General features: G+C 37.6%; 1 protein-coding gene across 2 annotated transcripts in view; it reads right to left on the reverse strand.

The window, feature by feature from the left end:
• SPATA6 (spermatogenesis associated 6) overlaps positions 1 to 19,422 on the reverse strand; it is a 43,199-nt gene that overhangs the window by 6,367 nt on the left and 17,410 nt on the right. For both annotated transcript variants that reach the window (XM_071565761.1, XM_071565762.1), the window contains exons 8-12: positions 18,697 to 18,784; positions 17,035 to 17,075; positions 16,178 to 16,341; positions 6,996 to 7,095; positions 3,317 to 3,405 (exon numbers count right to left, since the gene is read on the reverse strand). In XM_071565761.1, the coding sequence (XP_071421862.1) occupies positions 3,317 to 3,405; positions 6,996 to 7,095; positions 16,178 to 16,341; positions 17,035 to 17,075; positions 18,697 to 18,784 (482 nt within the window). The remainder of the gene's footprint in view (positions 1 to 3,316; positions 3,406 to 6,995; positions 7,096 to 16,177; positions 16,342 to 17,034; positions 17,076 to 18,696; positions 18,785 to 19,422) is intronic.

Here is a 19,422-nt window from a genome sequence, read left to right on the forward strand (position 1 = left end):
GCTGTAAAGTGCTCTATCGAAAGCATCTTGGATTAAGTATTCTATGAAATACATCATGATACAGTGGCAATCAAGTGTTCCTTCCACACCCTATCTTCTGTGTCACTGTTTTAATACTGAACTCAAATACAGGCTCATCTTTCAGTTGCTTTGAGAAATTATTTCCTAGATCTATGAAGTGAAATTTATACTCTGAAAATCATTACAGAACACTGACAGGTCTGAAGTGTTATATCTAAACATCATGACTACTTGCCTCCTCTTGATACTTTCAAAACAAAGGATTGGTGTCATGTAATTAAATGAGCAATTTCCCTGTAATAAAGCATGAAACAAGTAGCTCAAAAATCATCAGCAAGAAATGACTACTGAGGTGACAATGTCTGCTCAGAGATTTAGGCACTTAAGACACTTAAAAATTAGGACTGAGTTATCTTCAGCCTTTTGCAAATGTTTTCAGTCTGGGAGATGAAACTGGAAATGTGAAGTTTACAGTGACCATCTTCTCTTAGAAAAGGATTACATGTTACAGAGAAGCTTTACAGCTTCTTATATACATATTATTTATTAATTATAGTGTCTTGTATGGCCAAACCAGTACTTAAAACTTTGTCTTCAAGTTAATATCAGCCAATATATGTGACAAAATTGATAGAAATCTTATGCCAAAGAACCCACAAATACACTTGTAGTTCACTGCATGAAAACACAAGGTTTTCACTTTAAGAATGGAAAACAGTGACGTAAGTAGAAGAAAATATAGGATCAATTTTCTAAATTCACATTCCTAAGCTTTCACTGTTCTATGCAAAACAAAACAAGGAACAGCTTTTGGTTTTAGATTTCTTACACTCAAATATTAGGGTGATACTAACTGTACCAATGAAAACAAGACCTGTGTATGGCTCCAATATTAAAAAGGGAGGAAGGCCACTTTCACATGTATTCAAAAAAAACTTCCAATATTTAAAGTCATTTAAAGTGAATTGCGGTTCAGTTTGGACACAAAGAAACCAACATACTAAACAGCAAAATCAATAAAGTTACACAGGCCTATGTTAAATGCAGACAAGTCAATACCCTGGGGACTCCTCAACAACAGAAGTTTCACCTTCTTCTTTCTGCAATCTGTGGTACCTCACTTCTGATTGAGAACTCTCAGGCCAACAAGTAAGCACAGCACCAGGAGTGGCACTTGTAACTATATGACAAACAGCTCTGACATGCTTTTCCTTGGAATCCATTTCCTGCAGGCAGCTTTGTGCTCACCTTTTCTTCTCCTAAAAGCTGAATCTACTTAGAGATGCTCAAAATCCAACTACTTTAACTGCAGTAAAGACTCAAAACCCAATAGTAACTTCTACTAGTTCCTTATTCTGGTACTGACAAGGACTTATAAAAAGACACAAGCTTCATTTTCCTTTCTCTTCTTGGAGGGGTGTGTTTGTACGTATTTCCAGTAGCCAGTCCCTGTGCATGAGGTACCTGGCACGGGTGTGGACAGAGATACAGCCAAGCTAGGCGAAAGTCCTCCTGTCTCAACTGGAAACCAGCTGATGACCTGAGCTAAGCAATCTGGGAATTATACTCACAAATCATATTAACAGCAGGATTTCTGCACGCAACTCCCTGCTCTGAAATACCTGTCATATGCTTTTGTTCCCTCATACATCTCCTTTAAGAGTCCCAGAAGTTCTTTTCTGAGTGAATCATATACTAAATATTTCACAAAACACAGACCTTTTCCTTACTCCCAATGGTTTTCAATCATCCATCTACTTTACTGCCAACATTTGGTCGACAGTACCATGTCCTTCCATGAACTCTGTCTCTGTCCTTGTATCCTGTTTATGAGCATTGTTGCAAACAGCAATCAGACTGTCCTCGAGTCCTTTTATGTCTCATCCCCAGTGCTGCTGGCCTCTAAACCGAAGGAGCAGTCCTTTCCCAGCCTGAGTGCCACATTTCATATCCCATCACTTCAGCATTCTGTAGTATTAGGGTTTGTTTTTCATTTTTTCATGGTCTGCAGTTTCAGCATCAATCTCAAAGTCCCATAGCTGCCTCAAAACAAAAACTTGCACTTTCTCTCTCACAAACACATCCTACACAATTTAATTGCACCAGCTGTCAGGACAAAGGCTAAGGGAGCAAAAAGACTACACACAGAACACAGGAGTGAGCACAGGTACAGGGATACACAACCACAGCAGCAGCTTCATATCCATATGAAAATCTGTGTAACTAGATCCCTTGCACAGAGGTGATTACAAATCACAGGAATTTTTTTTAAAAGCCAGCAAATCATAAATGAACTTTTTGGAGCTTACAAATTGGAAGTAGAAGTTCACTATGATGCCCATATTGAAATACCCTCCTTTTAGTGGTTTTACAGTGCTGATTTGGGACACCTTTGTTACAAAACATTGTGTCACAGTTATTTATCAAAATAGAACCTTTCTTTCCTAATATAGCACCACAGTTCTAGGATTTCTTTAATATAAAGAAAACCAAAAAAGCCATAGGAGCACAGAAAAGATTTACATTACTCAGTATCTTTTCTTCCAACAAGTATCCAAAATGTTGTAGCAAACACTGTGTGCATACAGAGGGAACATCAAAATTGATAATTTCTACTACAGAAACTGTCAAAATCAATTCAATGGGTTTCTTATAAGTAATATTCAGATGAAACCTCTAGTCATATATGTGAGGAGCATACATAGAGTAATTAACTGACACAAATTGTGTTTTTAAGACCTCAAGTTTCTAAGACAGCTTCTGAAATCATATGCTGAATCACTAACCTATGGTACATAAATTTGATGTGTGTTTTGAAAATGGTCCTCTCTTCCAAACATTGGTTTTACAAAAATAAATTTAAAAAAAGCAACAAACCAACCCAACAGCCCTAAACCACATTACTACATGAGCTTCGAGTTCTTTTTGCACTCCCATAGTTTAAGAAAAAACCCACAACTGTTTATCTCGAAAGTGACATTTGCTCTCTGGTTGATAAAATCCCAAAACTACAGCCCAAGAATCACTTTTATAAACAAGTCCAGTTCCAAAATCAGTGTTTTATGAAGACTATACTGATTTTGGCACTTACAGTGCCAAACAACATCAGAGGCATAATTATATTTAACTGCATTTTGCTTTTAGCTGAAAAAGCTTGGTATGATTAACTCCTTCAGAAGCCTTTTCCCTGTGCAAAATATGACATAGCTTAAAAATGGAAGAGAAATTTTTAGCTAAATTTAAAGGGCAATATTAAGTATGACTGTTCTGTCTTGGTCAGAGAAAAACTTCATACCTGCTCTGCAGTTCACTCAGAGATAAGGGTGCATTATGTGAAGATTCTCTTGTCTTAGTCATGTCCCCTTTTGATGAGTTACTCTCATCCTAAAAAAAAAAAAAGAAACTAGAAATCAAATTCTCATTACCTTGGTTTCTGATTACAATGATCTCATTTCAAAAATACTTTCTTTCCACTTAGAAGACTATTAAAGTGCTTACATTTCTTGGGGGAGAAAGGGACAAAGTGTAATGAGCCAAATGCCATTTGTGAACACTTTTAATTAAATTCAGTACAATTCAGTTAATAATTTTAAGGTAATAAACTGGAAAGAATTTCTAGACAGTGTAGATCTTGAGTTCTATGCAGACAGGACAAGCTTCAATAATCGCCAACAAACATGTTGATAAAATGCTACGAAACCTTCTGCTCATTGCTTTAGTTTTGCTTCTTGCAGAAAAGGGGAAAAATAACCTAAAACTTATTATTTATAATGAGCTCTCATTATCCATTCCATGCATTTTAAAAGACAGAAGCATTTTACACATCTGAATACTTCAATTTCATACACAGGGCTGAGTACATACATATTCAACTTTAAAAATATCTGGTACACTTAATGACTCTTCAGTGGTATTCTTAGGAGTTGCTATAATGCAGTCTTACCTTCCAAATTATATCTACACATTAATTAACCCAGATTTGCCCTCTTAAGTAAGTCAGAAACAAAACACCTCATGTGAAGGGAGCCAGTAGCTCACCTGAGATGGGATGGTAGGAATTCCACCACACACAACCTGTTCACTCTAATCTGAAGAGCAAAGACCCTACTTAACAGGTGATATTAAGTGGTGCTTTCAGCAGAAGCCAATTGCTGTACAGATTAGTAAACAAAGTCGTCTTTCACACTATAGGAGAAATAACTGGCAAAAAGACTGTGCAGTAAAAATAATTACACTTGCTGGTAACACAGAACTGGGAGAAGAGACAATAAATACAGTGGTAGATGGCAATAAGATGCAGAGCAAGCTGAACAGCAGGCACATGGATGAGGAAAAACCTAAGAGAATATATTGTGGTGAAATACGAGGTAATAAGTGTGTTTGTAAACAGGAAAGCTCTCCTCCTTCAGCAGTCACAGACTACAAAGCACTGAAGAGGAAATGGGGTACAGTGGTAAATAAAACTCTGCAGCATTTGCCAGAGGCAAATTATGTTCTGGAGAGCAAAAAAAGATGGAAACATTACAATACTGTCAGAATGTCACAGCAGAAAGCCACAGTGGACACCCTGAGGAATCTGCAGCAGAGCTCCAGTCACACTATTTTTACAGAGCACTATGAAAATGAAATTTTGGAAGACACAGCTGGGTGCTTCTGGGAAAGGTTATTTAGCATTAGGTTCTTTGGAATGAAACAGAGTAACAGATACTTTTTAACCTTTCAAAGTTTGGAAAAGGATCTATATTGGTGCCAAAATCCGCTCGTCACTTTGCCAGTACACTTGCTTTACTATTCCCTCACTTTAAAAGTGACCCATTTACCTCATCCACCCATTGCACAAAAATGCACTCTAGATTTTTGGGCCATCTGGGGAAGCACAACCAATCCTGGTATATTTTACTGCAAGAAGAACTGATCTTTTCTTCCTTTTTTTAGTCATATCAGCGGCTGTTAGAGTAGCTTTCACAAGTCAGCTATAAGAACCATCAAATACCACAAGACTTCTCTGTAGCATCCTCCCATTTCTTTTGCTCAGTGGAAGGAAACGGAGTGAGAAAAATGGTCCTTCACCAGCATTGCTCTGACCAGATTGGGTAATGAAAGACCCAATATACTAATAGCTGGATATTTTAGGGCAGAAACCAACACAGTGTTTGCAAAGTTATGTGCATTTGTGCAATATCGCAGTAACGAGTGAATAACGGTGTATGTGCAAGTCACTCTAGGGCAAAACTTTTAAAGGATATAAGCAAAGAAAGTAAATAGAAAAAAAAATGACTGAATTCACCTTTACCCATTATTATATTTCATAGTCTTTTTAACTGTATGGAGAGACCGTGTAACCAGCCATCCAACTCTCATAACAAACTAGTAAATCTTTTATCGTAAAGTCACGGTCTGCTGTTCAAGGAAAGCAGTCAAGGACCACTGGAGATAGTTCAGGCTGTGCAAACTTTCATTAAATGTTGGTGCTGCACTGTCATGAAATCCAATTTGTTATCTTAAGTTCACTGAAACATCAGAGAATCACTTTACATGATTTGTACCTATTCTGAGTGGCTGAAATGTGATGGGCATCTTCTATTTGAGAGGCTGCAGCTCACAAAATCGTAACATTCACATACAAACTCAGGGAGGTAAGCATGAACTAGATCAAACAGTCCTAGTATGCATGAGAAAAGGCTTTTCTGAGTTAAAACACACAATAACTGAGGTAAAAATGAAGATTGCACAGAAATAATAATCTGATTAGGTGAGAATGAGGTGAGACAATGAGCTGCTCAACCCAACTAAATTTGGGGACATACATACATACATACATACATATATACATACATACTTCTGAGCTAGGACAGATGGAGCTTCTGAGCTAAGCTGTGGATGGACACAACAACCACCACTTCTGCCCCAGCCCTCTCCCATAGGTTCCCTGCAGTCAGTGGAGCCACCACATGCCAGCCAGCACAGCTCACTTGGCAGCACACAAGTGCTTCACCTGCCACTGCTGTGGGGAAGTGTGAGGTGGGGAGGTCGGGGCTCCCACACTCTTTATCACACTTCCTACTGACACAGGAAACTATGGCTGAGGGGAAAGCTGAGGGACAGCTGGGCAGAGTAGTAGCTTAAAATTGCATTAATGAAAGCAGATTTCAGTTAACATTCTATTTTCTAAGAGGAGAAGCAAAACCGATGTCTTCCTCCACTTTGAAAGACTTGTGTCTCTTCTAATCCATCAGTAACATTTCTGTGTTACTGTCAGACAAAAATTATAATTTCATCAGAGTCCCTAATCACAATCCTACCTACCTCTCATCCTTATATCCTTTTTATCTTACCTTTCTTTTATGTCACCTCACACTAAAGACCCGAAGTTCTTTGCAGATGAACAATCTTGTTATTCAGTTGGTACAATGCTTTGCCATTGTGCTGTGCCACAACTGTCTTTCTCCAAAGCACAACAGGAAAAATCTTTGTCTGCCTAAAACCACACTTCAAACTTTCATCAAGGATCAAAATATTCTGATCCTCATTAGATAAAGAGCTCTGTTCATTGAAAGCCAGATAATTAAGGGAAAACCTCCACACATCTGAAGAATAATATTAGCTCTGCAAACAGCTGGATACAAGCAGCTGCTGATGTGCAGCTGCACAACATGTTGAGCCTTGATGTTCCACACATCTGTAGTGTATTTTTTGCTTAAATTGGAAGTGGAGAACTAGATATAAAAACAAAAGTCACCAAATGTAATTGTCCTCAATAACCACCGAGAGGGTTACCAGTTGCCCATAAAGGCTACATATAAGGAGGCTACTGAAATCAGTGTGAAACAGTTCAGCTCACACACCGAATCCATATTTCTTCCATCAAGGTTGTCTCAAAGGACAACATTATAATAAATTCAAGACTGTAGGCACAGCTCTCTTCCTCAGCCATTCTGGAGAAAAGAAAGGATTGAGTTTGCAGTCAAACTTACAAATAGTAGGCGCTGCCTAGCACTGTGTGTCCTTAAAATATTTTTCACTCTTTTATGGATCTCTTCTCCATTTGCTGGTGAAGGCCAACCAGAGCTAAATCTGCAAGAAGAAAAACAAAGAGAAGAAATATTTTCTTGTTGAAAAGCTCAAACATAGTTTTGACTCAGATTTCCTTTTTTTTTTTTTTAAACATGAAGCATGAATTACTTCCTCCTATTTGGAACACGCACAGATTCTTTTTCTCCTCTGGGGTACAAGTAAAGAAACATTTCAAAGAAGTGCATAAACAGTATGCAGCCACAACATCAACAGAAGATGCAAAACATGGAAAATAGTGATTATTTTGTAACTTGAGTATTGTCCCTACAGAATAGAAAAGTTATACTATTCCCAGTGATGAGGTTCCATTTTCCTCTCTTCACAGGAAGTATTGCACACATGAAATTCTTTTCACTGGAATAAATCAACAGGAACATAATCCCAATGTGTGCAAATTGGAAAACACATGGAGTCAGAAAACTGCAAATTCAATATCTTTATTTCACAAAAGGAACTGCATTTTAAGTTGCTTATATATATTAAAAACCAGTTTGCTTGCTTGGTAGGAGTAACTTAAAACTAACAGCTACTTTTGGATTTTACCCTTTTATGTTTAGGACTACATTTTTTTCCATTTTACTAAAAAATCTCCTCATCCTTCTCAGGAAGTTCAGAGGCTGCCAGAAATTTCACATCAACAGTTATTCTCAGCCTGTTAAGGGAGGCAAGTAAGATTTTAAGAATAGGATCTTTACACACCAACCACATTAGTACATTAAAAAATGTATTTAAAAAATTTACAACAATATAAGGAAAGAACTATTAGCGAAAAGTTATAAAATATTTACTTACTCAATCTCATCACAGTGGATAGAAACAGGGCACCAAATAAAGATTGTGCATTTTCATTTCAATGTTTCCTAACCTCAGAAAACTTGACCTTGCACCAAGAAGGTAAAAATGGTATCGTGCTAATATGAACAGGGGTCGCTGGGCAAGCTGTGAGCTGGCAAAGCCATGCCTTGGCAATCCCAACTGATGGAACAGCAGCCAAGAGCAGGACAGAGCTGCCACACCCTGGGTGGATTAGGAGCACCACGAACAGCAACATGTTTTGACAGCTGCCTTCACAAATTTGAAGCAGTGGAGAAAACATGATGACTGAATCCTGAGATTCCACAGGGGGCACTGAACAGGTTTGGGACTGCAAGTCCTTCTGCCCTCCTCTCTCCAGTCTATCACACTCCCTGCATTATCCTGTCTATCACTCTCAAATCCCCAGTTTGATCATGCCCAGCTTCACCAAACTTCCAGAAATTTCAATACAGCCAAAGAACTCTACAGCTTTTTCCAAAAAGAACAAACCAAGTACACACAGAAATCTTCAGTACAAAACAGTAGCCTGGCGATATTAAATGGAAGCAGGATCCTGAAAATGGAAAGTGCCAGGCTGTCTTGAAGGTTACAGGAAGGACAGGGAATTCTTTGCCATCTTTTGGATCATTCCTTCTATTACCAGAGAGAGAGACTGAAATGTAAGCAGAAAGTGACCAGTTCTCTGCTTTTGATTAACTTTCTTCTATTTTCTTGTATGTAATCAATTCATTTGAATGCACTTACTGTTGCTTATCTTTCCAAAATATCTCTTGGTTCTGAACAGCCCCAGTATTTTCAGCTTATCTCTGAATTTCTTTAAATCAAATAATCTATTTGTGAATGTTTCTATTTTTCTTCAAGAAAGGGTGCCAAGAAATGACACAATATTGAAAGGATAAAACATATAATCGATATGGGGATGTATTTCCATATTTCTAATGATTTTAACAGTTATCTTTGCATCATTACAGGCAAGAATCTTCACAAGGCTGGCTGTAATACTCATATTGGCATCCTGAGCATTTACAATTAATTTCAAACCTAAAAGACTGCATGGCAAATCCACGTGGCACAATTCTTTTGCATACTTGAATACAGTGATTTGTCGTAGTAAAAGATCTCACATAACTTTTTCTATGAGAAAGCAAAATGGTTTGTGAATCTTGTGAGAAGGGAAAAGCATTGCCTTTAAAGAAACAGAAGCCTGAGCCCCTTAAGCAGGCAGGAACATTCATTTCCCTAATGCAGTCAAACCCAGTCTGATGTACTGCATTACACTGCATGTGCTCTATCACCACCTGTGTTTTGGAAAAAAAACTTTCTTTTTTTTTTTAAGAACAGAGGTAAAGGAAAGGGCAGGAGTGGTACTATCATCTTATGACTTCCCATTAGAATTTACAACATTTACTGATATTAAAGGACCTCTGAAATGCATGTTTAAAACTCTGCATCCTGTATGCAGTAAGAGTGAGTCATTTCCCATTTGACAAATAAAAGATAGACCCATGAAGTCATGGCATTTTCTCTTATTTATACAGCAGCTGCTGTTCTTTCAACATTCAGGTTGCTGGCTCTGAGATGAGAAGTTGGAATAGATTGCCTCTGGGAAATAAATTTTATGAAATTCGTATGTAAGATTTCAGAGCATTGTTATTAATCGTAAATTTACAAATATCTTTGGAGATAAATGCACTTTTGGCAAAGAAGAGGAAACCCAGCTAGTGTTGTATTCAGTTAGAAAATACATGGTCATGTCTGCAAGAAGAAGAAGATTTAAGTCCTTAATTCAAGAACTATTAAATTTCTTTCTTCAGGCGATTTTATCGATCAATCCACTAGTGTGCGCTGTGGTATAACAAACGTTGGCCACTCACACAGACCCCAAACTTCATTTACCAAAAAAAATAAAATCAAAAGCTTAAGTGTGATTAAAAACGATATCAGCTTCTTTTTAATTAGCTTTTCTAGTATTTTATTGTCTAGTTTTAGTAACAACTATAGAGTCTAATCCATGTTTGAAGTATAATATTAATATTTACAGCAACCAAAATGCAAACTAAAATAAAATCATGCCTGAAATGTAACAACCATAGTCTGAAGTGAAACCTTTATGATATTCTAACTGTCCTATTGGAAATACTTTATAAAATAGGCTTTATAGCACAGCTTCTTGGAGTATAAATAAAGGGATTCCATTTGCCCAAAATCACCAGTAACAACTCCTTAAAATGACTAGCTACTTATTTATGTGATTAAGGTGTCACTATCATATTGCAGTGTTGAAAGGAAAGTCATTTCATTTCAATGACTGTTTGTCCTGATAAACAAAATAAACTTCTACAGCTGTATTCTTTGTCATACTTTCAATTTTCCCTGGGACTTGCAAACATTTTGCAGTTACATCAGTTTAAATTGTTTATTGATTCCAATAGATTGTATAAACACTTTGGAAATATAGCTCAGTGACCTAGAAAAAGTCAGATCAATCAGAGAACTTTTCAAGATTAATTTCAAAGATGTTGTGTTGAGTCTGATCAAGGAAACAGAACCATTTCCCCTTGTAATGTGACTAAAGGTATTTATTTTCCTTTATGAGATAAGCAATTTTTTTAAGGTCATACAGACAACATCTACCTTGATGAAAAAAAGAAAAGAAACCAGACAGACAGCGTAGATTTTGTGCTAAAGATTATTTTCATGTATAATTTTACCCATTAGGATGAAATACTCCATTAGAAATACAAACAGGATACATCCACCCATGTTCTCTACTCAAACAGCAGCTTGCAAACTCGAGAGCTGCAATAAATAGGAATTTTTAAATGTCAGACAATCCAATCATCCACTTGCACATAGCAAAAACGTTAGTATCACATTTCAGCAGGAGATACTAATACATTTGATATCAGCAGAATTAATGCAAAAGCCTTCTGCAGGATATTTGCAATGCCTGTCGTGGCCCCTTCCCCCACCGTCACACCTCCTCGCCTTGTGAACAGTTCGGTGCATGTGGCCTCCATGAGAATTCATCAGCTTCAAAGACACAGACTTCATGCTGAGCCAAACCACATACAAGGACAAACTATCAGAGGACGGAAATCAATGAAGTCCTGTAGTACCAGATTCACAAATGGAGAGAACACTACTGTAACTGGGGGGAAGAGGGAGAAAGGACTATTAAAGCTAAGTATAACCTGAAAAAACCACAATCTGCAAGAACTTATACGTGGAAGAGGGGAGAGTCTCAACAAAGCCAAATATATTTCATTCTCAAATGAAAAACAAAACAACAAACAAAACAGATTTTGTACCTATTCAGGCATTTATTCAACACTCACGGTAAGGAAAGAAGTTGCTTTATTTTCATTTGAGAGGACATGAAGTGGTAATGAAGTATGATGGACTTAGTTTGCAGTGTATATTAGTGTGTATGAAGGCACAACAGAAAAGCTGGGCTACATTTAAAGAGTTTTTCTGGTGTGCTTAATCAAAGACATGATTTTGTTTTGCTTTTTCTTAAAATGACCAATGGCTGTGAACATTAGTGCAGATGCAGCTCGGAAGTGTTTCAGAGAATATCTTGGTACACACCAGCCTGAATTGTAATGAAGTTATACCCACACAAAACCCTCTACATTCTCACAGTATTTGCAGTGGAGGAGGTTGGCTGCTTTCACAAAAGCACAATACCACTATGAAGCAGAAACAACTACACACAGACAAGGCCTTAAATCAAAGCACAGAAACCTAAATATTTGGAAGCAGAAGCTGACAGCTTAGCTAGGGACCAATTTGCTCTCCCTCTCCAGTAAGAAATGAAAAAAAGGTAAAACTTTCCCATGCTTTCTAAATAGTTTCTCTTACTTTTAAAAGTCCTATTTACAGCTGGGCCTTGAGCCCACTCAGTGCTGAGTTCTTAAATTAGTAAATGCTTTCTTTTCTCTCCTTTTCATATCCAGCCCTTAAAACTGCAGCCATATACATCATCCTCATGCAAAAAGTGAAACTTAAATGGCAGACAGCTTCAGAGATTTCAGTGAAAGTCAATACTCCAGCTGAGCAGTTGCCCCGAAAAGGTTGAAGTCATTCTGGTAGTAAATCATTAATATGTCACAAATTGGCTGCACCTCCTTATGCTCTTTGGAAGCTTTTCCATTACTTTCTACCTTCTCTGAATTTATTAATTTATACACAAAATGGCTTTGACAGCAATCAATTTTGAATGTACTTACTGCTGCAGCAAAATCAACCAAGGAAGATGACAAATAATAGAGATGTTGGTCAAAAACGTGAAACAAGGCTTAGGTACTGCTCAGTTTTGCAGAATATATAGCATGAAATAACTGATTTTTCAAGTGCTGATTCCAGAAGCTAGAGAATACAAAATGAGTAAACTTTCCCAAGAGTTGAGATTGATAAACCCATACTGTACAAGTACAACCTTCCTACCAAAATAAATCCCAAAAATCAGATATAATGACTTTTAAATGTCTAGAAATAGACAGGAAACCTCGTTCGCAGCCTCTCCCCAGAGCAAGCTTTTTTTTCTGAAAAGGTCTGCAAGATTTTTTAGTGTTCTACTTTGTAGCAGAAAGTTCTCAGTACTTAAAACATACACTCCCACAGAGGCAAACCCTGTGTTAGGATGCATGCCCCTCTCTAAAGTACTGGGTGAACTACTTGTGCCTGGGTTTGGCGGTGCAACAAAACTAAATCCCAAGACCCTGGGATGACACGTTTCAAGATCACTGAAGACAAAGATTCTGATAACTGGAATTTTCAAGGACTTCATGTAGGATCTATTATTTCATTAATATCTATTATTATCTATAATTATATCTATCATTAGCAATATCTAACTTCATGCTGGTATCTCCCTAGTACTGGGAAAAAGAGAATATAAAAATATGGTAGTTAAACAATAGAGGAATATTACAGAGGGGCATCTGATCCAGACAGTTAACCTCTGTCTCACTTCAAAGAGAACTTAGGGTTTTGTTAAATTTTATAGTAGGTAAGATCACATATCAGCAGCATAACCAGGAGAACATGAAAAAAGACATTGAGCTGCACTTCAGTACTGAAACAAAAGCAAAAGTGTGCTATTTTTCAGAGAAGGAAAAAGAATCCTTTGATCTCAAATGCATGAGAAGTAGCTTTGCCTCTCATGTAACAGAAGTAGTCAAATACTGCTATGATTGTTGTAGTCTCTTGAGAGAAGGATTTCTCTGTGCCAGCACACGGCTCTATTCAAAGGACTTCTTGACCTTACGGAATCCATCTCACTTTTTCTCCTTTTCTTTATGAAAGATACTTTGCTGCAGGTTTCAATGCTGCCAGGAAGGCTTAGCTTGTAAGTCCCCAAGAAAAACAACACCTTCTAGGAGTGCACGAGGATGGATGTGTGCCATGAAATCAAGGACTGGCCTTGAATGTCGTTTCCTGAAGCAGCACTGAGAGAACACAGCTCTAATGCTCTTGCCCAAAGCACTCAGGATGCTCATCTCTGTACAAAAGGCTACTGACCCCTCTGCACAACCAGCCAGACTGGAGGGGGCAAGTCAACTGCCTTGACACACTGCTGGCCACACATCATGGGCAGAATTCCAGGGGGCGTGTACCCCTGGTCTGCACAGGAGCTAAATTCAAAGATCACAGAATCACAGAATAGCTAGAGTTGGAAAGGACCTCTGGTTGTATGGCCACATCACTCTGCTGAGTGCTGGTTGTATGGCCACATCGCTCTGCTGAGTGTCAGCTTCCAACATCAGCAAACACTTTCCTTAAGTGATGTAAATAATGAAAAATGTAAAAAAAAAGTATGAAAAATAAAAATTCAAAACTTTGCTGTCTTGTTCAACAGTAAATATATTTATAGTTCTGCTTCTGCCTCAAACCCAGTGGAAAAGGGAAGAGGATTGATTTGTGGTATCTCTGACAGGCCCACAGAAAGGGACTAGAAACTGCCACAAAGCACACAAAAGGGCTCAGGGGCCTTATGCAAGACCCCAATTTCTGTAGCACTGAAAAGTATTGCAGTGGTTTAACAAATACACAGCAGGGCTCTGGGAAGTACTCCTACAGCAGACATCACTTCACACTACTTTTTTAAAAAAAAAGAAAGGGAAAAGAGGCAACTAAAGGTCAAGGTGGGGAGTCAAGTTTCGTATTGACTGTGGATTGACTAGCATGAAAAAAAATAGCCTGGATATGCTAAGCAATTTGTCTTTGTAATTCAAAATAAAACTGAGGAAATAAACACCAAATAGTGTGAGATAAGGCTCCATATTCTTCCAATTACAGTAACGCTGATATACTTTCAGTAGGACTGATTTTCCCTATATTTCTATGATCTGAACAGCAGAGTTTGCATGTATTTCCAAACACTGACCTCTGAACCATGTTTTGTCATTCCAAGTATAACTCTCAATACACAATCAACCTAAACCATTGTTACGTCAGCAGCATGAAACAGAGATCAAATTTTTTAGACTATGCCCTTTACTTCTCATTTTGAATTTTTTTCTGATGACAGAAGCAAATAGTTACACCTTTTACATAAAGAGATGTTACAGCTCTGAAGAGCTGAGAACATTTGTTCTAATAAGAAAAAACATAATTTCACAAGATCAGAAATGTCTTCTGGAGAGGAGCTCATAAGGAGAAAAAGCAAAAAACATTCAGACAAGCTCAGGATTAATTGGTAGCTGGTTAAGCTACTATGCATGTAACAGCATCTTACAACACACAAGACTTTTCTGCTATCAACAGAAGGCACCCCATCAGCTTTAAATAAAACATGTATATAATTTAGTCCAAACCACTTCAACAGGAGTCCAGCTGAAAAAAAAGGATAAAAAAGTCACCATGACAATACCTCTTCCCCAGATACAGGTAACTAATTCATGAACATTGTCAGAAGAGAGTGGGGAGGCAGAGGAGATGACGTAGAAACCTCCTCCAAACTCCAGATACATCCTAATCTCTGTAAAAAACATTTCTCAAGATACACTATTACACTAATAGAACAACTAACAAACAAGTTTTCAAGCAGAGGAAGATGCTAAAACAGACTTGATCTTTGTGAGTATTAAAAATTCAGTCCCCACCTGCCATCTGTCATTTTTCTTTTTAAAGGAAAAACCGAGACAGTTCTTCTGTTTTGAAAACAAGCATTAGGTTGTGTGTAGGCTGTGAAATGCACCCTCTGAGCATTGGCTGCCTGGGGTACCAATGGTAACAGGGATCAAACAGAGATTGAACCAGCCACCAAAACACATTTTCAACATTTAAGACAGGACAACAGTTTAATCCTTAGTTTCTCCCACTTATTTTATGTATTTACTTACTCAGGCCTAGCTTTGTATATAGTTTTTCTGCTTCCAGAAAGCCATCCAGTAACTTACTAACTGAATGTACATGAGAAGCACCAAGTACCCATGGTACTCAGCAGGTGGTAGGGAATATTCTCCTTGAAGGACTGGAGGGCTTAAGCATTTAACCACCTGTTACTTTTTTGACAGTTCTTCCATTCTACCCTCATAAGACACTGAAGCTGTAAAGTGTGCCCAAAATATTAATCCAGGGATTGAAATCCACTGAACTAAGGGATCCTAGAAACTGTCTCCAACCCAAGCCCACTGAGGTCAGTGGAGACTACTAAGAAAACTAATTTAAATATAGCAATTAATATACAACCAACTGCTGCAGAGGCCCTCACTTCAATTCAAACAAAACAAAATCTTAGGATGTCAATAAAGCAAAGAGATTGAAAAATAATACACTGAGTAGATTAAAGCTGCCTAAGCATGTTATGCACACTAGTCACACTCTGAGTACAGCTCAGGCACGAGTACGTGCTTATAAACACTAGTCCTAAGTCAGAAGGGAAAAAGGTTACCAAGTACCTCCTGTAAAACCTACTTGACATGCACTTGTATTTACATTCCTGAGATTCTAATCGCCTCTGAAACTGAGATGATTTGAGTATTCTCTGTTTCAGATGGACATTGGCATCATGAAATCTGGGGTGTCACTGTTTCAGAGATTTTAACTGTCACATTATTTGGATTGTAATCATTAGGCAGAAAGGTGATGGCAAACACAGCACCTGAGGAAAAGTCAAACAACATCGTTATTGCAGAATGATTGTTCAGTCTCTTCAGCCCACACACCTCCACACATGCAAACTGCAGTCAGGCAAGTACTGTTATAATCTGTTCACATTAATAATTCCAGAATTTCATAAACCAAACCAGGTCATTACCTTTCTCTTAGAGAAGACCGATCTAACACAGAACTCAGGGAATGCTGCTGAAATGCTGGAGGTGCTGAATGCTCTAAAGAACCAGCAGAATGGGACTGTCTGTTGGGTGGATCCTCATTGCAAACAACACAACTGTTCAAGTCTTTTCTACGACCACATTTTGCCTGAAAAATACACCACCAAACTAAAATTTATTATGAGTATCAAGACATACAGATTTTGTGTTTTTATTTCTCAAACCAAAAGGTTAAAGGGTTTTCTCACCCAGTAGGAAATCTAAGAGGGCACACACATTAAACGCCTAAACCCATAATTTCTACCATACTTCAAGAACAAAGGCAAAAAAACAACAAAATGAGGATGTAAAGAATAAAATCTACTAAAATCCAAAAGAACCCTGGCATTAATCTTCACATCCTTTTAATACACAAACAAGCTAAAATCTGAAAAAGAAAGGATGTGAAATAACAACAGTGGCTTGCCAGTTGTACCAGTGTTACCTTTCCACACAACTGCAGAATGAAAAATGCTCTCAGAATAACTGGGAAGGCACATGGAAACTGCCTTTGAAGGGCCCTCTATGACCTTGTTGCAAGCCTTAATGACAAGGAAAAGCAAGTTCTGCATCTGCAGGCATGAGCATCTTTACAGAGGGCCAAGTTTCCTTTTACTGTTTGTAAATAGTCTCTCAGCAGGCCTTAACTGGGTTAGACCAGATTTAAAATGTTAATTTTCCTTGCTTTTGACACTAAAATAGATAAAGATTCAAAAATACTTAAGCAAGACAATCCAAGGACTGGGAACATCAGAGCTTCCCAAAACCCAATGTGTAACCAAGGGCACTTCATAGTACTCACTTCAGCTTTCTTGGGTCTGTAGCTGTCAAGAGGGGAAGGATCTGGAGAAAGAAAAAGTCATGCATGTCAGAAGAAATTAAAAAGAAATTTGAATCCCCTAAATTTTATGAAATCTTTTACAAAGCATCTTACCTCTCCTCCCAAATAGAACTACAGCAATTTATTATTACACATTGTGAAATTCTAAACAGTCTCTTTAGCATATTTCAGGAAATCACCTTCTTTAGCTGAAAACCACATTTAATGGAATACAATGTTTATAATAAAGAATCAGGGTATGCAGCACCTTCTGTGTAGACACAAGTGGCACACATGAACGATGTTCATTACCTAATTCCAAAAATTCTCATGTACATTATACTGCCTTACTAATCCTCTCTGAACAAGCTTCCTTATGGCAACCTTTCCCTCCTCCTATCACCTCTGCATTCCTTCCACTGACCCAGAGACATGAGTACGAAGGCCACGGAAACTTGCAGTGGGAAACTCTTAGGTTCATATTGGGTTAGGATTTTTTACCAGTGTCAATATGCATTTCAACTCTGACGGACTGACATGAAATTATGTCTGCCTTCTTGTCTGCTGTACCAGTTTGTACTGAACAATCCTCACACTGTGATCCAGGAAAAGCAAAATAGGACTAAACTGTACTGCCTGTATCAAGATTTCTAATCCTAAGAATCTGTTTTTTTCAGAAGTTACAGTTAAGCCTCAAGACACAGGCAGGTGACCAGTAAATCCTCTGGATAATAATACTGAGACAGATTTCAGACTCCTAACTACTGGGCAGAAACCACAGCTCAGGAAGTATGCAGTGCTATCAGATGGTAATAGATCTGTTACGTTATCCAGAGATCACAGATTGGTAAGTCTGTTCCTAAAGGGAATGTGAAACCTTTAAAATCCAGCACCCAGTGCTAGGACAAAGAACAAATGTAAAATAATGTGTTCATAATTATTTGATGTACAACAATTTAGAATTAGTGAGGAAATGCAATAAAAATGAGGCAGAGCACACATAAACAAATACTGATGAGACTCATTAAAATTCTCATATTGTCAGACACATGCAATAAAACCAAGTTTTGGGGCACTTCCTTAAATTTCTGGTCCCATAGTTTTTGTTGAACCCTCACTTACTGATACCAAAGAATGATGAAGCTGATATTGGAGCACATCCTGGATGCTCATTAATCATGGTAAGTCACTGATCTCACTACTCACAAATACTGCTGAAACAAACATTTTTTGTTTGTGAAGAAAGAGAGTCCTCAAAATTCAAAATAATCAATACTCCAGGTGTTATCAACACACCCGCAAACTGTGGTGCTGATTTGCTCCACTCCCCAACTCAACACAACAAGTGGAATGAAACAGAGCACTCACCTGGGCTTTGGTATTCTCTACTCCTATTTTCATATCATGTAGAACAATGCTCCAAGTTTCATGAGGTAAAGGATTATTCAAGGGCACCTTTTGAAGCAGTAGTTTATTCAGTATTTTTCCTATTCATAAGATGAACTAACAGTTTTTTCCCCACTATAGACTGACTTTTTTTTGTAACAAATAAAACCCCAAAATAGTAAAAAACCTCATCCAAACAAAAATAACCTATTGCAGAAATTAAAAGCATTATTGAGATCTATGGCAGAAAATACTGACCATGGTCCGCCTTGGTCCAGGTTCCTGCTGCACTTTCTCGTGGGGAACACCAGGTATAAAGTTTAACACCAGGACTTGTTTGGTCAACCTGTAGCAAAAATACCCAGTATCAGATGTATCAATTCCTATTTTTTCTGGTTTTGTTCTTAATATCACTTCTAGTCCTTTCTGAACGATTTTATTCTTATTTAAATACTATTTAAAACTATTTTCATAACACTTTGCTACTGTGTATTATTAGCATTACTATGCATAAACCAAAACAATGCCAGAAAGGTCTAGAAAACTCTGAATATGCTACTGTCCAAAGAAAAAGAAAATGGACATAATCTATCCTTCATCTGTAACATCTGCAGTATTTTTAAACAATTTTTATTCCAATGTTTATTCCAAACAGCTCAGAACTCACCAAGAGAGATCTGAATCTCTTCCTAATTAAAAAAGTTACATTTATAATATAATCCAATTTTAATCTTCATGTAACACAAAGTCTCCAAGCCAAAAGAGTCCTCAGCAGTAAAGATGCCCTAAAAGGAGTTTTCTCAGTTTAGAAAGGCCCTGGCAGTCAGGAAATGCTAAATTAAGAGACAAGCTTTTTCCTTTTTTTTTATGAACATAATCAAGCATTGAAAATCAATAATCAGTGTTGATGATACTGTATTTAAACTGTGAACTTCACCTATAGATCAAAATCCAGAATTGAATAAAAGAAGTTGAAAGAAAAAT

The sequence above is a fragment of the Pithys albifrons genome, chromosome 10, assembly GCF_047495875.1.
Source record: "Pithys albifrons albifrons isolate INPA30051 chromosome 10, PitAlb_v1, whole genome shotgun sequence".
In the NCBI taxonomy this organism is placed as follows: Eukaryota; Metazoa; Chordata; class Aves; order Passeriformes; family Thamnophilidae; genus Pithys; species Pithys albifrons.